Source organism: Meles meles, chromosome 11 (assembly GCF_922984935.1).
Source record: "Meles meles chromosome 11, mMelMel3.1 paternal haplotype, whole genome shotgun sequence".
In the NCBI taxonomy this organism is placed as follows: domain Eukaryota; kingdom Metazoa; phylum Chordata; class Mammalia; order Carnivora; family Mustelidae; genus Meles; species Meles meles.
In genome coordinates this window covers 26,911,245-26,935,853 of record NC_060076.1, presented here as the reverse complement: position 1 = coordinate 26,935,853, position 24,609 = coordinate 26,911,245, and the positions used below count along the sequence as shown (strand labels likewise).

At 38.9% G+C, this 24,609-nt stretch overlaps 1 protein-coding gene across 2 annotated transcripts in view; it reads left to right on the top strand.

Annotated features, from left to right (window-relative positions):
• SLC44A1 (solute carrier family 44 member 1) overlaps positions 1–24,609 on the top strand; it is a 199,739-nt gene that overhangs the window by 152,141 nt on the left and 22,989 nt on the right. The window contains exon 16 of one of the 2 annotated variants that reach the window (XM_046022433.1): positions 822–3,221. The exons of the other annotated variant lie outside the window; for it this stretch is intronic. Within the exon in view, the coding sequence (XP_045878389.1) occupies positions 822–845 (24 nt within the window). The 3' untranslated portion in view covers positions 846–3,221. Of the gene's footprint in view, positions 1–821; positions 3,222–24,609 lie in introns of those variants that run through there. 2 annotated transcript variants of the gene reach the window in all.

Sequence of the window (24,609 nt, the reverse complement as noted above, 5' to 3'; positions counted from 1 at the left end):
TCTTATCCCTCTTTTCCATTAGCATGGTAAGAGTTGACTACCATATTGGATGTATTCCTAAATAATTAGCTGAGAAATTCCTCATTAAAGTTTGGGGATTGGTAGAATTTAGTATTGCTTATTTGTATTTGCTTGTTTTAATTTACATGTTATTCCCATAGATGAAAGTTCTATGAAAGCATCATACCTATTTTGCCGTATCTGTACAACCTGCTGTTTAAGTTCACTGGTCTATCTTCTTTCTTAGTGGGATATTTTACTTTAGAATTTACTTTTAGCCTATAGAATAATGTTCAGGGAAAAAAATGAGCTTTTAAATTTCCTTTTTGACAGGGAATCATTGAACGAAATATAAGTATTTCCAGTTTTCCTCATGGACTTTTTTCTTTTCTTTTCTTTTCTTTTTTTTGAGAAAAACTCACTAGTTTAGGAAACTTCGAAGGTTTGTGAGGTCACTCTATACATCTCTGAAAATTATTTTAGAAAAATTGATCACATGTGATGTAGAAGTTAAAGAAGGAGACACTCCAGCCTTCTGCCTATGGGAAAGAATTTATAGAGGGAAGAGAGGGGGGAAACCTGGACACTGCAGCAACATAGGCAGGAGACGTATTCTCTGCATATCTCAGAGCTTACCCAGAAGTGTGACTTTCCACATTCATAGGAATTGCAGGCCCTGGAATATAGGTTTGGGGAGAAGGGCTCTCAATCCATTTTACTTTGTTGCCGCTTGTGACCATCTATGTATTTGTAACATCGTTCATGATCTCCTTTTAATGGTAATTGTCTAAGATTCTACTTTGTATGACTTTGTTTTCTAGGCTTCGGGAGCAAGTTCTGCTTGAACCTAGCCGACCGTTACGGAACCCATTGACATTCCAAAACAATATATACACATAACTATGTATTTGTGTGTGTGGGTGTGTGTATATATGTATATGTATGTGTGTATATATATGTATATGTATATACACACACACACATAATCAGCCAAAATCAGAGAAAAGGAACAGGGATTTAATACCTTTTTTATGCTTATTTTTGTCAAACATGTACTCCTTTCATACGGGTGGCTTTTACAAGGCAACTGCCGTCATTTAATGTTTTCAATTGTAATTGTCTTAATGGAAATGTTAAGATTCATATCTGATTAACATTTTTAATAACTTAGAGGAGATTTTAACTTTAATTATTTAAATTAGGTAAAATGATTGTACCGAATTCTCTGTCTAAAGTTTATTCAGGGGTGATTTCCCTGATGTGTGCATAAAAATCAAGGTCTTACTTTACTGATGCATAAGTCCTAGCGGGACGAGACTAGGCATATGCTTTCAGATACATAAGGAGATACTCCAATCAGTTTTCCCCAATCAAAGAAGCCATGTCATTTTACTTTTAGAAACATTCTAGTGGACTCAATATGGGAATTTTCATAATAGCTCATGCATTTGTCAGCCAACATTAAAAAGTAACCAACTCCTCAGGTATTTGTAGTTTACCCTAAGCTTCTATAAGAGAGTAGGTTAAAAAGAAAAGGGTAGATAATCTTTCTTATGCAAACTTTGTTCTTATAGTTTGTCTTTCTTTCTTACTTTAGTAGCACCCTCCACACATTGGTGTGACTGATTTGAAGGGAAGCTGGGGCGCCCAGCGACTTTAGCCTTTAAGTTTCCATGTATTGATTTGCAGATTAACTAATGCTGGGAGGAATAAAAAAGGGAGAGAAACATGGAACACAAAGCATTGCAAATCCCAGTGCTTGGGCTTCTGCTCCTAAGGAACTTCAGTGATTCCAGGCTAAGTGGCAATTTTATTCAAATATTTGCTGTAAAATATGAAACCATACTGGCAGGTGCTCCTCTCCTCTGCAATTCATTAAGTATCCAGAATTCTACAATGTTTAACTGAAGAATTGGTTATGTTTTGATCCTCAAGTGTTGAATATTTTTTTTGTTCGGGAATGGGTTTGGGGTTTTTTTTGTCTCTCGTTTTTCTTTTTTATTCCTGAAGCTTACCAGATATGAATGGCTAATATTCCATTGTTCTGCTTATTGTAATGGTGAATGCTTTAAGGAAAAAAAAAGTGTAATTTGCTAAGAATAATTCATGATCTGTTTATGCGATAACTCCTTTTTGTTACGATTTTTTTAAAAAAAGCTATTTTTGTTAATGTAAAGTAAATATTTCAGAGCAGATTTTTTAAACTTATTGCACTAAATACAGGCTCTGTACAAAAAAAAAAAGCCTCAGCATTTTATCATTCCATGGAAGAAGAATCTTTTGAAAGAAAGCATTGCCTCTTATCAGAAGTAGACAATGAATTAGACCGGTATTATGGAAATGCATACAATTAATGATTAATGTCACTAGGGCTTAATAAGCAGCGGTTTGCTCATGTGCTTACTTTCAAAGGGTTAGACCTTTAAATTGCTGCAAAAGGTAAATTGTATTTTTTTCTCTTTTTTTTTTAAGTATCCGTGTTCTTTACTCTAGCTAGGCTAAAATTTGCTAAATGCCTTGGTTTCTTTTGAAAGCTCATGTAATATTTCTGATTTTTCAGAATATTTGCAATAAGAGTCTGGATTAAAAAAAACAACAACAACAAAACAAAACACACACAGTTAAGAGCTCTTATCTTGGCAAGACCTGGGAAACCAACATTGTGAGAATAGCTATTTTGAAACAATAATCCTCCAGAAGTTAACATCTAACATCGCCAGATAGTATCATTGTACTCTTTTTGTATCCTCTGAAATGGAATAAACATAATTGTGTAACTAACAATTATCCAAATAGATGAGAGAGCAAATCATGTACGAAAATTCAGAATACCCTCTGTTTCATAGCCACACAGATTTTGGACATTAAGAGACATTGGGAACTAAATTTAGGATTGGAAAAAGTTTGCAAGATGAGTATCAGAACAGAAGACATTCTAGGAGCTAGCTATTTTAGATGTCCCTCCAAAGTGACCTGATGGAAGTCTTGAATTTTGGAAATTAGGTTCTACTCACTTGGACATCCCAGCATCACGGACTCTCGCTGCTCCCCTGTTCCATTTGCTCGCAATCTCAGCTATTTGGAAACCACCAGGAATGCTTTCTAATTATCATTTGCAACTAGAACTGTAATCAGAAAGAAATTTTGTATTTTTGTATAACTTGATCGTGTGCCATTTTATATAACAGGTCCTGTTTTACAAATAAATTTTGTTTTACTAACATTGTGTTTAGAAATTATGATCTATGTGTAACCATGTCATTTGAGTTCCAAATTAATTGCCAGGCTGTTTTCCCTAAGTAAATGTGTGCCACATAGGTAGATATATGCTTCTCTGCATATATGTGTTACCCAGGCACATACAGAGAGATATTTAATATAGAGAATATCACTCTCATATGAGCTTCATTCCTTGATACATTTTATAAAGCCTCACAGAGGCTTTTTAGCAATATTTCAATGTTTTGAAGTTATGTTTGGATATTCCTGCTGCCTCTTTCATTCATTGCGAGTCATCCTTCAGCTAGCTCTGGGCTGCCTTACTGCTATTCAGTGCTCACTGCCTCCATCTTCTGCCCAAGTGAGAAGAATAGATGAAGAACAAAAATTATCTGTGATATGTGGTGACCTGAATAATTTTAGAAGCCATTGACTCTGTGTTGTGGTCTGTCTTTTTCTGTGGTGGATCTTCAAAGTCGTGTTCAGTGCTGACATCTCCAGAGTACAGTTAAGGTCCTCCAGTGGAAGTGGTGATCGTGGGGACCCAAGCATCACTGGGTTCTGCCATCAGCAGAAGGCTCTGGTACCTGATTTAGACTTTGCAGGCTCCTGCCTCAAGAGGAAGCGCTGCAGTCATATAAAATGAAAGGGAAAAGGTAATATTTTAGTATAAATCCAAGAAACCCATCTTCTAGGGGAGGCTTAACCAGTAAACAATAGGAATTTAACTAGGGCATTGAGATTATATAATCCTTGCATAGATGAGCAGAGCTCAAAGCAGGTTGTTCCTTTAAACCATTTAATGCAATGCTTAATGTTTAGGATTAGAGCTTTTATCCTATCCTATAGCATGATTAAGTTCTGTGTTACCGCAATTTAAGTAGCTTAACTGTGTGCTGGTCCCCAAACTTTTTCCGTAATGGTTGGAGAAGAGGTACTCACTGAGTCTCTTTTAAAATTATGCTGGAAATAAGTTTTGGTTTTTTTTTTTCTTTGTAGAGATGTTCCCTTACTCTTCTATTTTCTTTTTTCAGCAAAGAGCATTAAGCTGCCAATTGCCAATACCATTGACCTTGGTATCTGCCAAGGGCCCTTGTCTTTCCAGGGCAGTTTCAGGACTTCATCCCAGTAGGGAGTAGTGAAGAGATGACCCCTTCCTTTATCCTGCTGCTGACCTGCTGCTTTATACCAGAGTAATGCTTCTACCACCAGAACTATGGGCACCGAATTATCAGGGCATATCAGTGCCCCCCAAATTTCAGCCATTTCCACCGTGCGCCAGTACCAGCTAATAAAGGCCATTTCAGGAGATCTCCCCCGACCCCTAAACCACCGCAACTGCAGAATAGGACTGTGGGGTCAGTCCCAAAACCAGAGCTGCCAATTATGTTGACCTAAGCATTTTATTTTGTCTTTGGTCAGTAACCTTCTCATTTATATTTCTGGAGTTTCCAGTAGCCTTAATGTAGCCTATGAGACGTTACCTTCAGAAAGTCTTTAAGCTTTCACCTTTCAATAAGTTCTCTACTGCTTTTTTATTGCTACTTAAAAAAAAAAAAATCCTGAGAGTCTGGAGGCTTATAAATGCACCTGCCAGAGTTAATTTCTGTATTCTTTTCATATATTCCATCTGACAGATAGGAGTGCACTCTAAGGGCTTGCCTAGAGTTGTTAAGACGTGGTCTGTGAATATATATTGGAAAATTGCAGGTTCATAAGTAAATACACATAAAGCAGAGATTTGTGTATTACAAATTCACAGCATAGACTGCCTTTTGCTTTAAATGCATATTCATGTATCTTTGTGTACTCAGGATGCATCTTAGCCCTTTTGAAAAGTAGGCACTGTTCAAATACAGTGGTTGTTTTTGAAATTAGCTCATTTTTTATTAGCGGCACATAGCCTAAATTTTGAAAGCAGGACCCTTGAATGTGCCAAGAGAAAAATCTAATGCTTGTAACAAACTTCAGAAAACAAAACAAAAAACTAACTCTGTTGTATACACTTGTCAGTTTAAAATAGCACACTTGCCCCATTCAGTTTTCATAAATGTGAGCCAAATTCTTTTTTTTTTTTTTTTAAAGATTTATTCTTTTGACAGATAGAGATTACAAGTAGGCAGAGAGGCAGGCAGAGAGAGAGAGAGAGGAGGAAGCAGGCTCCCAGCCAAGCAGAGAGCCCGATGCGGGGCTCGATCCCAGGACCCTGGGATCATGACCTGAGCCGAAGGCAGAGGCTTTAACCCGCTGAGCCACCCAGGCGCCCCGTGAGCCAAATTCTTACTCTCCACATTTTAAGAGAAAACTTTAATCCAAGATTCAAAACTTTTAAAACAACTTTCTTATAGAAGGCTTCAATGCAAAGTTTTTGAATTTGAGGATTTCTATGGAAAACCTTTCTATAGAAATACTATAGTACTTTCCTTCCCATCTTCAGGATTTTTATATGCATTAAAAATGGCAAATGGTGTTTCAGTTTCAGTATTGCATAAACAATGATCACTTTTATAAATTACATGGAAAGGGTTTAAGTTTGATATTTTCTAAGGAACTCATTAGTAAATTTGTGGAAAAGATATAAAATTATTAGGAACCAAAATATTAGGCAATTTTATTCCATTTTGATACTCAAGTTTTACAACTAAAATGATTTCCTGAGGAATAAATACTCCAGGCCAGGGCATTTGGAATTATGAAGCTTTTAGGTTACTCAAGGTCAAGTTAAGATCTAGCTGAATATGAAAACACTGTAACTCCCAAATGTTTCAAAAATTTCTCAGTTTTACTTGCTAAGACCTGAATTTAATATTTAATATTAAGCAGGTTCTTAATCTTTTGAGAGAACTATGGGCCCCTTTGAGAAGCTTATGAAAGTAATGGACTATCTTTCTCTCAAAAGCACATAGCACATTTATGAACATTTGAAATGGCAATTGAATTTCAGGACCCTCTATCTGCCAGCCTCTAACCCACCATCCCCTTAAGGCCTAACACACACAAATCAAAGGCTGCCCTAAAGTTGGTTTGATAACATGTTTTGAAATAAAGTAGTGATTGGGCCTCCACTAAAAATACTTCTAATATGGTACTTACTGACTTCTAACTTGGAATTATTTGTATAACCTGAAGACTTTGATTTAGTACTAGCTTTGGAAACAGAAACCACCTAATCTGAAGGAGTAAGAAAATGTTCAACATTGAATCTTCAAGAGTAAGATTTCATTCCTTGGAGGTGTGGTGGGGTGTGTTGGGGAGGGATTTTGGCAAGCTACCCAGTTATTTGCAGTGGACAAAAAAATCCAAGAAGTGAATAAGGAAGGAATCCTTACAATTATTCATCCACCAAAACACCGCATTCTTTTTTGTTTCTCAAATATGACAAATGCTATCAGTAGATCACTGTCCAAAAATACATCATCAGTCATCGTGACCAAGAACAGTTGAAGATGATGAGAAATTAGCAAACTCAGTGTAGTTTACAGTTGACAATATTTTAGTGGAAAGTTGGAGGAGCAGATGCTGGGGGGTGGGAGGAAGGGAATTCAAAAGTTGTTTTTCTTTCTAGTTACACCAGGGAGATGTTTCTTTGTTTTGACTGTTTTTGAGCCTTTGGCCACTCTGCCAATGAGACTGTACCTCCAGTCCCCTGCATCCATCCTGGCTTCTTTAGGGAAGCATGTGGATTTCTTCACATCTCAACCCTACTATTAGGTAAGCGTGCTGCATCGACATGGAGGGCCCTCAGGACCCTTAAAAAAAGAGCAGGCAGAAATCCTTAAAGAGTTTGAAATTCTTTTAAGATTTGATTCCAGTGAGTCATGATTTGTAGTCAGACATCAAACCCTTACTTACATTTTCAAGCTGAAGAAAGCAGTGGGAATCTCCTAACTGGCTGGAGAAGAAAAGGGAGTCAGCTTCCTCCCCCACCCCACACCTCCAGAAGAGCTTTAATGAACCTTCTACAGTAGCAAATGGAGAGACCGTGGGTGGAAATTCCCATAACAGGTGAAAAAGGTCCTAAGTCCAGTTTAAGTATCTGCATTTGACATTCCTTTTGTTGTAGACGTGTATGACTTAGAATGTTCTGATCCTCCCATCTGAATCTGATCTACCCTTCCTGTCCGATTGGAATATAGTTTGAGTTAGTTATTTTTTTCACGAATTTGTGTTAAATCATTCTGTGTGAGTAAAAATAAGGACCGAAAAGAAGACTTGAGTAAATGGGCATGGAACAGAGAGGAAGCTCCCGCCAGCATCCCACGGACCATTCTACCTGCCACTAGAAAATGTGAGCACTCTCTCTATTTACCATGTTGATCACCAGGCCAGGATTCATAAATTGTGTTAGATACCTCACAGGAATGAGACAATAATAGGACAGTGTCAGGGGCTGATGGTTTGAGACAGAGACTCCTAAGTGAATTTTCTCCATCATCTGGTAGTAGTGTGTGCTCAGAAGTTCTTTTTGGCTCCTCTTGTTTTTGATTTTTGGGACTAAGCACAGGGAAAGTTACCTTTCTTCTATGCTGCCTTAGTGCTACAAGATTATATTATGTTGCTGAGGTTTTCTGACTTCTTCCTTCCTATAAAAGGGTAATAGGGGCTCCATAATGAAAAGAAGTTTCAATGGTATTGTCTCAGAATATTCTTGACCACCGAATGCACTTCAAATAGGTCTTGTACCCAATGAAATAACTTTAGTGGGTTGTTAGCTGATCTGTTTATAGGAGGAAAAACATTACAACCAACCAACCAAAAAGTAGGGAGAAAAGTATGGAGGGCACCTAACAAAATCACAGGGGCTCTGGAAAAACAACCAAAGACAAAAGCATATCTTCTGCAGACCAAAGGTCCAACTTTAAGTACTTGCTGGCACAGCCCATCTGAACTTTGGGCGTGTAGAGTAGAACTCCTAGAATAGGCAGCCGAGCTTTAAGATGAGTCAGTGCAATAGGGACCTGCTCTGATCTCTCAGGCTCTGAGGCTTATATCCAGTGTCCGACCCAGCCCAGGGTATGGATGGGGTGATAGGAATAGAATACACGCATCAGTGTGTCTCGATCACTCACTGTTGTGTGATCCAGCATGAGAAATATGTTGTGGTGCCACATATTTCTTAACCTGATGCCTTTTTGTCTTTGTCCTTTTCTTTCGCCATTTGCATCCTATTTCATAGTGTCAAAATGGATTTTTGTATCATGTCCTGTCTGTCCATTATGAACTATAGGATCAGAGTTCAGCCTTCCATGAATTTTGCAGTTCGGGATCCTTTACCTTAGCGTCATTTTGAGCTTTTCCTTATCCCAATGTCACTACACTGTATTCAGGTGGGGGAACAAACACATAGGTGCTTGCACATGCCCCACAGACACGGTTGTAGCCCTACTATTTGTGACTGTCATTATTGACACAGTGCAGACTTTATAGACAGAGCATTATGCTCTCAGAGGACTTTAAAAATATGTATATTAAGCAATTAACTTTCTGGAGTTATCAAATCTTGCTGGGAAATTAACTTCCAAGAGCTCTGAATTGGATGGAATTCCATCTGGCTTCAGAGTACAATGAGCCTATATGAAATGGAGCTTTGAAATGTTTTTCTTGTGCAGAAATATGAACTAGAAAAAAAAGTGCTGATCCAATGCTAAGTTTTCTCTGTGTACTGACTCAGTTGCCAGAATTATAATGAAAACTGTATTTTAGTCTAACAAATGTATAGAATTTTTTATGTAATAAATAAAATTTTATAGGAAAGATTGTCATTGTCTACTGTGTTGGAACACTTTCCCATGCCCAGGATGGTGATTAATAGTAGTGTAAGGGAGGAAAATAATTTCCCCCCTACCCTTCTGGATTCTTAGTTGAGACCTCCCCCCACCCATAACAGAAGACAGATTAATGAGAGATAAGCATGCAGAAGTGTATTAACATGTATACCTCATGTATACATGGGAGATACCCAGGGAAAATTGAGTAACCCCCCAAGGTGGCTTAAAATTCAAGCTTAAGGGGCACCTGGGTGGCTCAGTGGGTTAAAGCCTCTGCCTTCGGCTCAGGTCATGATCCCAGGGTCCTGGGATCGAGCCCCACATTGGGCTCTCTGCTCCGTGGGGAGCCTGCTTCCTCCTCTCTCTCTGTCTGCCTCTCTGCCTACTTGTGATTTCTCTCTGTCAAATAAATAAAATATTAAAAAAAAAAATTCAAGCTTAAATACCATCTTACTAGGGAAAGGGGAGGGAGGTGAGGTAGCTTTGTTAGGGGAGAAGAGATAATTTTTTTTTTTTTTTTTTTTGAGAAGAGATGATTTTTAAGAAGGATGAGTGGGCCCCTAGAAGAATAAAGGAGAGGTAAGACAGTTTGTGAAAAAGTTTGCCTGGGTGTAGTGTTGACTTCTTGTCCACTGTGATAAATCTCTTTTCCCTGGTTGATGGGGAAGAAGGGAGTTGATGACAGTTGAGTTCCTTTTGGAGGATCTATCTTAAGGTAGATCAGGAGAGTTCAGAGAAGGCCTCTTACTGCATTTACTACTTTCTTTACTACTTTTCAAGTACCTACAGTTCAAAATGATCAATATACCAAAATGACATTTTGGGAGATAGCGTGTTTTAAATCCTACAGTCATATTTTGGGGCAGCATATTCTACTTATCAATGGAAAGTGATCCTTGGCAACATCTCAACCTTCTTGGATTAGGTCATTATGCTGCAAGGGTGCCCTAGAATTTCCCAGTTCTTCCTTTCTAGCCCCTCTCAGCATGTCCTAGCATCCTTGAAGTACACAGTAAAAAATGCTACAGACTAAAGAAGTACAAAGTTCATCCTGCCTAACCAAGCTTGGGTCAGAGTTGCCTTGTGAAGGCTAAGGTTGCAACTGAATAAGTCATTAAGTAGAATAGAAAAAAAGCCTCTTGGATCACATTTACAATGGAAAACACTTTTGTCTGGTACCATGCCCTGCACATAACTTGAAGCCTAGATCTGTGCTGAGTTAGTGGGTTTGTGAAACTGTGGTATGCCCTCAATTATACAGTGGCTATACCCCATTAAAGCTTAGAAAAATCAAGTTTGTTTAAGATGAATTGTATTTTAAATGATACTGGGGACTAAGGAAGGGGATGTTCATAAGTGGAAGACCTTTCATACTACCAATAAACCTCTCCTAATTTGTTTCATAATTTTGGACTTCGAGAAGCTGCTCTACAGACTGCTTTTCATTACTAAATGTGAATGATGCCCAGATGATAGCCCCAGATGTTTATCTATACCACCTTGTGAAAAGTTGTGATAGGACATTTGTGAGGTATCCTTAAACACTGGAGGTATTTGACATACTGAAGAATATTAGTAAGTCTAGACTTAATTCTTTTTTTCAGCGGTTCTGTTGCAAATTTACACAATTTCTTGTTCTATTGCTCACCTAGTGATTAAAGAGCTTGTGAAAAGCTTCACATCTCCTAAAAGGTATCTAGAATTTTTTTCTCTTTGGCTGTGGAAAGTATACTCTGTGTTCAATTTCCACTTTTAGAAAATAAAAATCTATAAGACTTCTTTCAGGAAGAATACTGTTTGTGCACTTGAGGTTAATATATAAATTAAGATTGAGATTTGAGTTTCAAAGAGCTATATAACTCAAGCTCTTACAGGTGTTGAAAGGTTCAGAAAGAAGCCAGTATGCTATGAGAATCTTTGGCCTTAGATCTCTGATCAAGTGCTGCGAAACTAATCAGTGCCTCTTCCTATTATTTCTTAGTGGTGGCAAGTAGCAGTGAAAGCAAGAAGTAACTTGTGCCTTCAATTTGATATTACACATTCACTGTTCAAAGCCTGAAAAAAATAGAAGATGCGCCTTGATTTAATTTGGGTTTTCAGAAAACGCAAAGCTAAGTTATTAGACCATTTCATGGACTTAATCAGCAATTTCAATAGATGTCTTAAAGCTTTCTAGATAGTTATAGGCTCCCTGGCCAGGTATGTCAGTCTAGAGAGATGATGGTAGAATTGCCTTCAAGGCAAAACAAAAGGGCTTTTAGTCATTCATACTTAGCATATAACTTTATCCTTGGAGACAGGATTTTAGGCATTTGTGTCTGATCTACAGTCCATCTGCCAAGAAGGATTCTCATAACTTACAAAATAAAACAACAAAATTAAAATTAAAAAGAAAAGGAAAATGAAAACTGAGAAAGGAAGATGAGCTGTGTAAGAAACCCAAGGACGAGCATAACACTGAACTGCTAGTTTTCTGTCAGTCCTGCAAAGAGGAAGTCAAAAAAGGTACATAGTTTTGCATGTCTAATAAAAGGAAGCATGGGGGTGGGGGGTTGGGGAAGGAAACATTGAAAGAACTTTAATAGGAGTAACTAGTCAGGTATTAAAAATGAGTAATATTTAATGACTTGTAATATCTATAATCAATGAAAAAGGGATAAAGCAGTATTGACAGCCTGATCTCATTTATGTAAATCAATTTTTATACATTTTTAAATGATGGTATAGTAGATGCAATTCTGTAAGCACTGGTAGTTAATCAGTTAATTGAAAAATTTTGTTAATTAAGAGAATAGTTATTAATGAAAAAAATTTTTGAATACAAGTATATATTGGCTAATCTTTGACATAGGTATAGTTCTTTTTTATGACTGACTCCTCCGAAGTTGTCTGTTGTCTTTTTTTGCACTAACCACACCAATAATGTAACCACCTAAAAATGTGATAAGTGAAATACTGGATTTTAAAAGTGAGGGCGCCTGGGTGGCTCAGTTGGTTGAGCAACTGCCTTCGGCTCAGGTCATGATCCTGGACTTCCAGGATCGAGTCCCACATCGGGCTCCCAGCTCCTTGGGGAGTCTGCTTCTCCCTCTGACCTTCTCCTCTCTCATGCTCTCTCTCACTCATTCTCTCTCAAATAAATAAATAAAATCTTAAAAAAATAAAAAAATAAAAGTGGATCAGGAGTTTAGACATGCTTTTGAAGCCAGCTGTGTATGGACTCCCAGATTTTTATAATTTCTTTCCATTGTTTAGAATTCTCACACACACATAATTCGAGAGTAATATTTTTAGTATCTTTAGCATTCAACTTAGTTCTCTTTGCAATTACTCTCTTTATTCACATTGTTTTTGTCAATATGTGTGATATAAATAATCATACCATTAGAATAAACACTGCACCTGGCATAACATGTTGGAATAAACACACCTGACTCTTGCTAAGCATAGTCCACTGATGCTGAGAACAAAGTACACATGCCCCCAGGAACATTCAGCCTGCTATGACATCAACCAGTACCTTCCACAGGGGAGTACAGAAATGTCACTTAATCTGGCAAGATGGTGGAGTGGAAATCAGCTAAGAAAGCCACCCTTTTTACATCAAAATGATTATTATGGTTATCTCTACATTACGGGATTGTGGGTAATTTAATTTTTTCTTTACTTATCTGTATGTTTAAAATATTCCTCTCTAGTTTCTTACTATGAACAACAGAATCACATTAAAAAACAAATAATAAAATAATAGTAACTAAACCCATATGGTAACAGATCTAATGGAGTAGAAGAGATAGTTCCCAAAACAAATTATATTTTTATAAGAATTTAATAAAAGCTAAAGATATACCTCAAATGAATAAGGAAAGAAAGAGTTCATTTAATAAACGGTGTTTAGGACAATTGATTTTCAGTTTGAAAACAAATCCAAGTCAAATCCAAATGGATTAAGGATTTTTTTTTTTAATTAGATGAGGGAAAGATCAGGGGAAGGAGTGGGAGGGACTTAATAAATTTAGAAGGATTAGGTTAAAAAAAAAAGCATAGACTGCTGGGAGTTGGTGAGATCCATGTCTAACATTTTGTGGAAAATGTAATGAGTGAGGCCCACTTCCAATGCATTTACTAAGCAGTGTGCTGGGTGTGTTCACTTTAATTCAATAAGCATTTCCTGAGACCTCCTCTGGTCGGTCAGATTTATAATGTGGGAACTCATTGGTAAATATTGACTCCCTGACCTTAAGGAGCTCACAGCCTAGTGAGGGAGATAGGCAGCAGTGAGGTTAGGATGAGAACAGGGTGCTTTGGGAGCACATAGGGAGGTACTGGGGTCATTAGGAGAAGCTAACTTGATTAAGAAGCTAACTTGAGACTTGAAGAATGAGCAAGAATTAATTAGCCCGATGATATAAGGGAGATGCTGGGAGGGGAGAAGATTCTACTCAGAAGAATAGCAGTGATCATACAGCAACATGAGAGAACATCAGTTGTTGAGCGTGTCCTAAGCCAAGGACTTGTGGATATGTCGCAAGAGGTGACAGTGACCCTGGAGAGGATGCTGGCGTCTTGCCTGTACATTCATACCTGAGCCAAGAGCTGTCAGGAAGGGGGAGACCTGGGAATGAGAAGGAAGGGGAAGAGGAATATTCCAGGGGGAAAATCTAACAGGCCTGGTGACCAACTAGATCTGGGGGAGAAGGAAAACGAAATCGTGGAGCTCAGCACTCAGAGTGGTGCATGTCACCTCTGCATTTGAAAAGATAGGGGCTTGTACTGGATGGTCAAGTTCATCCAGGCTCTGCTTCTCTACTTCACTGAATATCAGAAATATTTACCTTTCCTTCTTAATGCTCTCTGATACAAAATTTCTGTAGTGATAAGGAGTCAGTTGTAGAAGTTTGAGGGTCCGAAAATTCTCTGTGCCAACAAAATACTTGTTTTTTCACTCCATGATGAATGAAATCCACCCAATTTCTGGTTTCAGTTAAGAGATCCCAACCTAACAATGGCTGTGCAGTCGTGGTAACTGCAGGCAAATTCTGTCTCAATGGCTGTGACTCTGTGTTACTAATTGTTACCTTAATCATCTCTGCACTTCTACACTAACAGGAAATAATGCAATATATTTGGTGTATTTGTATGTTTACATATTCATAAGATTATTGAAAACAGAAAAGCAGGGGTATCTAGTTGGCCCAATTGGTGGAGCATGCAACTCTTGATCTTGGGGTCATGAGTTTGAGTCCTACGTTGGGTGTAGAGATTATAAATAAGCAAACTAAAAAAATTAGAAAAGCAAAGGATAATCAAGAAGAAACAAACATGCTAGATTCTAGGACTAATTGTCACCACATAGTAAGGCATTAATACTTTGAGCTTCCTGGCAACCTGAACGAAAAGAAAACACCAAGATTTGTAGAATATCATTCTTTGATGGAAGTAAGTATATGCATTATTCAAGTGACTGTGAAAGCAAAATTAATCTGTATGACTGTCAGATTGGGGTTTGGAGGTGCTGAGCTGATTAAGTCCCAACATGTAACTTCCTGAGTCTTTGAATGTGTGACTTTATTCTTATCCAGATCTTCCTCTATTAGGACTTATGATATACATTCTTGAGCACTAATAAAATAGAAAGGAATCTTTGTTTATTCCAAAGACATTTACCAAGTCCTATATTAGCTAAGGATACGGAAATGAAAGTTCCAGTCTTTGCTTTCCAAAGTCCCACAGTGTTTAGGAAGGCAAAGATGGTGAGGAGATGATTGTAATGTAGTGTGCCAGATGCTGATGGAATGCACTCAGGAGCAGCATGGAGACTACTTGAAGGTGGGAAGGGCAGGGAGATGGGATGTGGAAAGGGAAAGAAACTTTTTACAAAAGGGAGGTAGCGTCTCTGCTCCAAACAGAGGGAACAGTGTGTATAAAGAAATGACATGTCTGTAGAATCTGCCCCAGAGAATAGGTGTGGGGACATGAAATCAGAGAACTCAAGAGAAATCAGGTCTTGAGGGTCCTGTGTGCCATGCTCAAGGACTTGATTTGATGTTGAAGATGGGAACTCAATGAAGGATTTTAAGCAAGAGAGTGCTTGATGATTTGAGCATTTTAGGGGGAAAAATCACTGTGGTAACAGTGGGGGAATGTACCCTGGTAAGGGGCAAAATTAGGAAAACCACACAGCTAGTACAATCAGACGTGAAAGACTCAAAGTTTACCCCGAAGATCACTTATAAGACAAGCATACCTACTCTTGCCATTTCTTTTCAACATTATACCGAACATTCCAGCAGGGTAATTCAGTAGGGGGGAAAAAGGAAAAAGACAGCCAGTTTAGAAAGAAAGAAAGTTTTATCTCTTCCCATATGACACAATCTTCTATATAGAAAATCGTAATGAGATCACACGCACAATTATATTTAAACAAATTAAGCATTGTTTGTGGGATAGAAGATCAATATGTAAAAATCAGTTTTATTTCTTTTTTTTTTTAAGATTCCATTTATTTATTTGACAGACAGAGATCACAAGTAGGCAGAGAGGCAGGCAGAGAGAGAGGGGGAAGCAGGCTCCCTGCCACCAGCGAGCCCGCCGGATGCGAGGTCAATCCCAGGACCCCGGGATCACGACCTGAGCCAAAGGCAGAGGCTCAACCCACTGAGACACCTAGGCGCTCCCAAAATCAGTTTTATTTCCATCTAAAGTTTTATACCTGTCACATAAAAATCGGTTTTATTTCTCATCTAAAAAAGAAATGAAGAAAACAATCCCATTCACAATAGCATCAAGAAGAAGAAAATCCTGAGAAGTCAATTTAACGAAGGCAGTGCAAGATGTTTACATTAAAAACGACAAAATACCATTGAAAGAAATGAAAAGAAGACATAAGTAAAGGGGGAGACATAAATGTTCATGAGTTGGAAGAGTTTTTTATTTATTTATTTTTTAAGTAGCCCCCATGCCCAACGTGGGGCTTAAACTTAGCACGGTAAGATCAAGAGTCACATGCTATACTAACGGAGCCAGCCAGGCACCCCTGGAAGGTTAGTATTGTTAGGATGATAATACTGTTCAAAGTGATTGACAGATTCAAAGCAATCCTTATCAAAATCCCGAAGGCTTCCCCCCCGCCCCCGGCAAAAATGTTGATTCAAAAATTCATGTGGAGTTTTGCAAGCTACTCCATTTTGCCAAAACAATCTTGGAAAAGAATAAAGTTGGAGAACTACCACTTCCTGATTTCAAAACTTACTCTAAAGTTATGATAATCAAAACAACATGGTACTAACACATGGATAGAAATGGAAATAGATGGAACAGGATTGAAAGCATCAAAATAAAAGCATGTGTCTATTGTCAATTGTTTCTCAGCAAAATTGCCAAGACTATTCAGTGAGGAAATTTATCATTTCCTTATCATTTTCAATAAATGATGCTTGCACAATTTGATATCCACATACAAAAAAAAAAGAAAGAAAAAGAAATTGGACGCTTACCTCACATCATATGGAAAAATTTAACTCAAAATGAACCAAAGACTCATATAAGAGCTAAAACTGTAAATCCCTTATAAGAAAACAGGGGCAAATTTTCATGACCATGGATCTGGCGATGGTTTCTTGGATATGACACCAAAACACAAGCAACAGAAGAAAAATAGGTAAATTGGACTTCATCCAAATTAAAAACTTTTGGCTTCATGGGATGCTATATTTAAAAGTATGCCAAGGCACCCCACATAACTGGAGAATATTACAAATCATATGCCTGATAAGGGTTTAGTATCCAGAATACTTAAAGAACTCTTAATATTCAACAACAAAAAGAAAACTCAATTTAAAAATGAGCAATGCAGTTGAATAGGCATTTCTCTAAAGAAGATTTTTTAATGGCCATGAAATACCTGAAAAGATGTCCAGTGTTATTAATTAGAGGGATGCCTGGGTGGCTCAGTGGGTTAAAGCCTCTGCCTTTGGCTCGGGTCATGATCCCAGGGTCAGGATCCCAGGGACCCCTGCATCAGGCTCTCTGCTCAGCGGGGAGCCTGCTTCCTCCTCTCTCTCTGCCTCCCTCTCTGCCTGCTTGTGATCTCTGTCTGTCAAATAAATAAACAAAATCTTAAAAATATATATATATTATTAGAGAAATGCAAATCAAAACCACAATGAGCTATAACTTCATATCCACTAGGATGACTACAGTCAGACAACCAATAGCAAGCATGGATGAGAATGTGCAGTAATTGGAACCCTCGTATGTTACTGATAGGAATGCAAAATGATGCAGACCCGATGGAAAATAATTTGACAGTTTCTCAGTACATGCTCAAGAATTACTATATGACCCAGGAATTCCTCTCCTAGATATATACCCAAAATAATTAAAAACAGACATTGGAAAAAAAAAAAAAAAACTTTACGCAGATGTTCATTACAGCACTATTCACAACCAAAATGTGGAAACAATCTAACATCCACCGACTGATGAATGGAGAAACAAAATGTGGTATGCCCATGCAGTGGAATATTATCCAGCCATAAAAAGGAGTTAGGTACTGATGCATGCTGCAATATGGATGAAACTTGAAACCATTATGCTAAACAAAAAAGACCATATAGGCATTGAAAACCTGTATATAAGACTATCAAGAATAGGCAAATCCACAGAGAAAAGAAACAGATTTAGTGGTTTTCAAGGCCTAGGGGAAGGTGGGGGGAGGGGTTGCTTCTTAGTGAGTATGAAGTTTTCTTTTGGGATGTTAAAAATGTTCTGGATTATATAGTGGTGATAATTGCACAACTTTCTGAATGTACAAATGCCACTGAATTATGCACTTTAAAATTATTAAAATGAAACATTATTATTTTACCATAATTAAGAAAAAACTAATGACACTCGTAGATATTATTTATTTAACTTTATTTTGAAATCTTAGAACTTACAGAAAAATTGGAAGAATGGTACAAAGAATTCTTATATACCTCACACTTTGATTGATTCCCCAAATGTCAGCATTTTGTCATATTTGCTTTTTTACTTTCTGTCCCTCTCACTCTCTCTGTTGCTCTCTATTTGTCTGTCTCTGTTTCTGACTGTGTGTGTGTGTGTGTGTGTGTGTGTGTGTGTGAGTGTGAGTGTATTCTATAAACTATTTAAATTTTTACAGTTGTCCCAGTAATGTCCTTTATGGAAAAATATTCTGGTCAAGAATCCAATTTAGGATCACACATTGCATTTAACTCCATGTATCTTTTTTTTTTTCTTTTTTAAGATTTTGTTTATTTATTTGAGAGAGAGAAAGAACATGAGGAGGGGAGGATCAGAGAGAGAAGCAGACTCCCTGTTGAGCAGGAAGCCTGATGTGGGACTCAATCCTGGCACTCCAGGATCATGACCTGAGCCGAAGGCAGTCGCTTAATCAACTGAGCCACCCAGGCGCCCTGGTTCCATGTGTCTTTAATGTCCTTTAATTTAGAACAATTCCTCAGTCTGTCACTTAGGACCTTGACATTTTTTAAGAGTCAGGCCATTTATTTTATTGAATGTCCTTCAATTTGGGTTTAAGTTTCCTCATGATTAGATTAAGTTATGCATTATTGGCAGAGATACGACAGAAATCATGTTGTGTTCTTCTCAGTGCCTCGTATCAGGAGGCACATAATGTCTGTTTGTCTGTTATTGGTGACGTTAGCTTCGATCTTTTGGTTAAGGTGGATCTTCCTGGTTTCTCCATTATTAATTTGCTATTTCTCCCTTTGTAATTAATAAGTATCTTGTGAGGAAATATTTTGAGACTATGTAAAGATCCTGTTTCTCACCAAACTTTCACCCACTGGCCTTAGCATCTATTCATGATTCTTCTCTGAAACAATGACTACTGTGGGTTTTACCTAATGGTGATTTTCTAATACCATCATTGCTTCTACTTTTAATAGTTGGTGTTCCACTATAAAGAAGAACTTTATCTTCTTTCCCACTTCCTTATTCATTGGATAAATGTCAAAGTATGGATTTTTTTTCTATCATTATCTTTATACCCCAGTTGTCTCGCATTTGCCCAATAAGAGTACATCCATACTAGCTTCTGTATCCTTTTGACCTGTCTCTATGAGCCTTTGAGTACTTCCCTGTTTAATGACACAACCCAGATATTCCAGGCTCATCTTAGCCTTGCCCTGTCTCAGCTCTGTAATCACTAATGTCTTAAAGGAATCCTGGCTCCTTTTTTTTTTTTCTTATATTTTATTTATTTGACAGAGAGAAATCACAACTAGGCAGAGAGGCAGGCAGAGAGAGAGGAGGAAGCAGGCTCCCCGTGGAGCAGAGAGCCCGATGTGGGGCTCGATCCCAGGACCCTGGGATCATGACCTGAGCCGAAGGCAGAGGCTTTAACCCACTGAGCCACCCAGGCGCCCCTCCTGGCTCCTTTTTAATGGAAACTGGTATTTAGAAACCAAGATCTGGGCACTAGAAGTACTCATCATGGTAGCTTTTATTGAAAATACAAAAAACTGACTTTCCACCTAATGGTACTATATAATGCTTTTTTTGTTGCTGCTTTATTGGAAAGGCAGTACAAAAGTACTGAAAATATTCTTCCTTGTGCCAATTCTATTTCTATTTTGTACACATTATTTCTGGTTCTACGTAGGAATGAACATGTGCATATATATATAGTTATAATACACATATATAGTTACAGTTTTATATATATAGCTATAATTATACATACAAAGTTGCAACCATGTGTCATATCCCTTTGACTTCCTTTTTTCACTTATATTAAATCCTGACCCTAAATATGTTGTCATGTTGCTACAAGGGCTCACGCCCTCTCCTTTCAAATGGCTACCCAGAGTTCCACTGAGCAACTGTGCCCTGTACACTAAGTTCTTCCTTCTCCAGTGTGGGCGGGTAGTGGCTTTTCACTTTCAGCTGTTCTGAGATGGTTCTGAAAATCTAGCATCTATGTTTTTTCTTCAGTTGTATTTGTTCCTCTGGATAAATTCCCAGAAGTCAAAAAAAAGACTTTTTTAAAAGTAGAACACAATTTCTTTTCCTCACTATCTTTTCAACCTTTAATCTTTCACATTTCTTTCTCCTTCAAGGATGCCTAGAGCTCCAACAGTGCATTGGAGTTTCACTGGTTGTCATCAAAGTCGTAAAGCAAGGAGTGCCTGCCCGGTGCCCGATTCTGTGCTCTGTGGTTTGGAGATACGTACTTGTGCACACATGTATATGCATTTGACTCCTCGCAACAAATGTGCAAAGTGGGTCTCATCTGAGGAAACTGAGAGGCCAAGAGGTTAAGGAGGTTTTTCTGGTGCCAAATGGCAGATCCAGAATTCAACCTGAGGTCTTCTTTACTCCAAAGTCCTTGAACTTGGTTTGCCACACTAAAGCAGTCCACACTGCCAAGATGTGTTTGTTGGGCTGCCACACCTACTCTTGGCACGTAGGTTGTATCTCCCATTTTTCTTCAGCATCAGCTTGGTTCTGGGAGTCCTTCCTGTTTATCTAAATTGCAAAGGACAAGGCTCTTAGGAGCTAAGCAGACCTGAGAAGAAATATGGGTGGAATAGTCATTAATTGAAAGATCAAACCTAAGGCTTGCTAATTAATTTCAACCCAAGGGAGGACTCTAAGAGAGGAGCCAGACGCCAGATGTGAGTAACAAAAAACCCCAAAATAACAGTTGCTGAAATAAGACAGAAGTTTATATTTCTCACACATTGCCCTAAGGCAATGCATTGCAGTGATTAACCAGGAGCATGAGCTCCAGTTCAAGCACACCTGTATCCCTTAGGAGCTAGAGGATCTTGGGCTTCAGCCTCTCAAGGCCTCTGTTTTTCCACCTATGTCGTAGAGTCATAGTGTCCAAAGTAAGAGAATTTTTATGATTATTAACTACATTATTACATGTAAAATGCATAGAGAATTCCTGACACATAGTGAATGTTCAGCAAATATTAACCCTTGTTGGTCTTTTGCCTTAGTCTTGGACAGTTTAATATTTTTCCTACTAATGTGAATGAAGAAATGGAAAGAGGGGCACCTGGCTGGCTCAGTTGGTAGAGCATGTGACTTTTGATCTTGGGTTTGTGAGTTCAAGCCCCACGTAGGGCATAGAGATTACTTGGGGAAAAAAAAGAAAAAAAGGGAAGGAGGAAAGGAAGGAAGGGAGGGAGGGAGGAAGGGAGGGAGGAAGGGAGGAAAGTATGACAAGTTATTTCCCCATATCCTTTCAGTCTTTAATGGTGACATTTACCAGATTTTTAGATGGGCATACAGCCATTCTGAACAAAAACTACATTTCCCAGTTACCCTTTCAGCCAAGTTACGACTATGTGACTCAGTTCTGGCCAGTGGGATACAAGTACAATGACATGTAATTACCAGGAAACATCTAAAAGGAAGGGCCATTGCCTCTTCTTTGATTTCGTCTTTCCTGCTGGCTGGAATTCAGACATGATGGCTAGAAGTCTAGCAGACATCCTGAACAATGCAGTGACCTTGAAACTGGCAGAACTTCATAATAGAGTAATAAGGTAGAAGCTGCCTGCATCCCCAATACTTGGCAAGCCACATCAATCCTGGGCTGACAACCTCCAGCCTTTTTTTTTTTTTTTTTTTTTTGAGAGAGCAAGTGAGTCAGGGGTATGGGAGGTGGAGGAACACAGAGAAAGAGAGAAAGGGAATCTTAAGCAGACTCTTCAACCAGCATGGAGCCCGACACAGGGTTTAATCTTATAACCCTGAGATCCTGACCTGAGCCGAAACAAGCCAGACTCTTAACTGACTGAACCACCCTAGGTGCCCCCAACTTCCACACTTCTTGAATAAATTTGTTCTATGTCAGTAACTGTTATTTGGCTGGATTGTTTTTTTGTGGGCTTGTTTGTTTTGCATTATAGCTGAACACAGTCCTAACTAATACTAAAAATAGATCGTATTTTAAGGGGACTTAGGGCTTAAAATGCTATTGGGTAACAACCAGAGCTCAGGAGCAATGGACTAAATCTGGCAGCATGGAGTTTAGCAATGATTATGTAAAGTGCTTCCTTGGGTCCATAAAACCAGCCTTGCAATGGCCCGAATGAGGTTGATACGGCCTTAGGGTCTTCTGAATGGAATGTCTTATAAGGGAGATGGCAGAGTGCCTTTCAGAGGGTATGAATTCAGTGGTGGGTGTCCCCATTGCCCCACCTCTTCCCCACAAGCATCAGAGTTCAAGACACGCTCTGTATAAATTGACAGTGGGATGTTTCATTTCAAGGGATTTGGGGCTCTGTTAACAGCACGGTGTACAGCAGGAAGAAGGTTTCTGCATTAGTTTTTATGGCTCAGTCCGCACCTGGAATATAAACAAATGGGAGAATTTCCAAAGACAAGCCTGAAAAAGACATCTACTTGGTAAAGAGACATCTTGGGGTAGTGGAAGTGAAAAGAAATGATCACTGTATTCAATATCTGAAGTGGTATTACAGAGAAAGAAGAGTTTCTATAATCTTGTCCTAAGCCTCTGAAGGGTTCTAACGGTTAGAAAGACAGATTTTATCAGCCAATTAACTTGTTAATCACCTAGTGCTATGAGGCTCTGGCAATGACTGCTAATTGTCCTACCCAATATCTGTTCTGCCCTTCCTCCTGATGAGTTTAACCCAGATGTTCTGGTCAACAAAGGGCCCAACTAAAACACCCACCTCCCACTGAAGTTTGAGTTGGTCATGTGACAGTTCTTGCCAAGATACAAGGTGAAATATAAGAGGGAATTCCAAGAAAGCGTTGCCTTCTCTATATAGGTGCCTCCCATCCTTTTGGTTTTCCCTGACTGTGGGGAATGCAGATGTGGTGCTGGGAGAAGCAGAAGTAATCTTATAAAAAGGAGCAAGAACCACAGGAGAAAAGATGGCAGAACAGAAAGAGAGAAGGAGCCTAGCTCCTGGAGGATGTCCTTACATCCTTCATTTGGGTTTGCTGTCTTCTGGGCTTCCTATTGTATATGAAAGATGGACGCCTTCCTTGTTTAGGCTGTTGTAACAGGTGAGGATGCCACCTGATCCCCGGGCACCATGCTAACTTTGAGGGCTCAGGGAAGGCTTCCTTTCTTGTGGAGTCACTGGCTTTTCCTGCCTGTCAGTCAGGATGGGAAGAGGAAGTTCCTAAAAACTAGAACATTCCTAAGATGGACTGAGCTCTGGGAAAGGGAGTGATCCCCTTGACCCTGGGGAATGCATGCAGAGGCTGAGAAGTGCTTTGGCACCTGCAGTGTGGTAAAGCTGTGTTGAGTGTGCAGTGAAAAGTTGGATTCTGTGAACTTTCAAGTCCATCCTAGAACAAAAACTTTTCAAAAGTCAGAAAGGTAGTTAAACAAAAAAGTGGGCTCAGGGCCTTTTAAGTGTTGGTCATCGAACAGGTGGTATGTTTTGGCAGTAGACTGCCCTGGAATCCATACTTCCCATTGGTTTCTAAGAAAGCCCTCTCCCTGAAACCCCCTGGGTAACCATATCATGCCAGTTTTAAGTTTCTAATGAAATTTTAGTTTATGTTTTCTTTATAGTAATGTAATTTATCCCACTGTTTTATTACTTGAGATTTTTATTTATCTTGGATTTGCAAAGTTAATATGACAGGAAGACGTATACTCAGCAGCATTTTGACTTTCAGATACTAATGGGTTTATTGTTTTCATCTTTGTTTTAAAATAATGGATTTATTATTGTCTGTGTTTTAGAAAATGCATCTTGGTAACAAGATTCCTTTTCGACTATATGTTCTGTAAACTAACCATTAGGGATCAATTTATTGGCAGAATTTCTGTCAACGTGGGAGTGTTCTTTATGCGAAAGGAAGACTTTTCCTCTCGTGATGGAAACCAGTTTCTTTGATGCGGTAAACGTAAGAAAGCCTAATTTCAGTCTTCACTGGGTGTTCTGTCTGATCCCTCAGTGGTGATCTCAGACCTGGGAATGTGCTGCCTGACTTTACAAAGGCACCCAGGGGTGACTGACAAGCTGTAAGGGCTCAGTAGATGTTGGGTGAATGAATGAACCCATGAATCCCTTTCCAGCCCGACTATCTCTGAGTCGAGGCTATAAGAGGGTATTGTACAGTCTATGTGGGTCCAAATCAGGGTTTCTCCAAGCACCTCACAATGGAGGGTTGAGGGAGGATAAGCAGGTGGTGCTTAAAATGGAAATTTTTTATTCAAGGCCCTACTGCATACCTACTAAATCACAATCTCTGAGCTGGGGCTCGGGAACCTGCATTTCAACAGTCCCTGCGCTCCAAGTGACTCTCCTGGATAATGAACTTTGGAACCATGGGCGTGTAGATTGGCTGTTCCAGTGGAAGCTTCCACAGGGAGATGGGACCTTAGCGGCAGAATTCCAACTGGAGGCAGGATTCAGGGTGGTCATCCTCGAGAAGGCAGCCGGCCCCGCGGATGTGCTTGTCTCTGGTGACACCTGCTGGTTGACGGTAACAATTAGCAAGCACTCAACCCCCTCTAACTACACAGGTGTTTTCTCCTATGGGGCCCACAAGACCGTGGGTGCTGCATTTTAGTGTTCAAAATCTGGCAGCAATGATTAATACACCCAAAGTCCCAGGTATCGGGAAG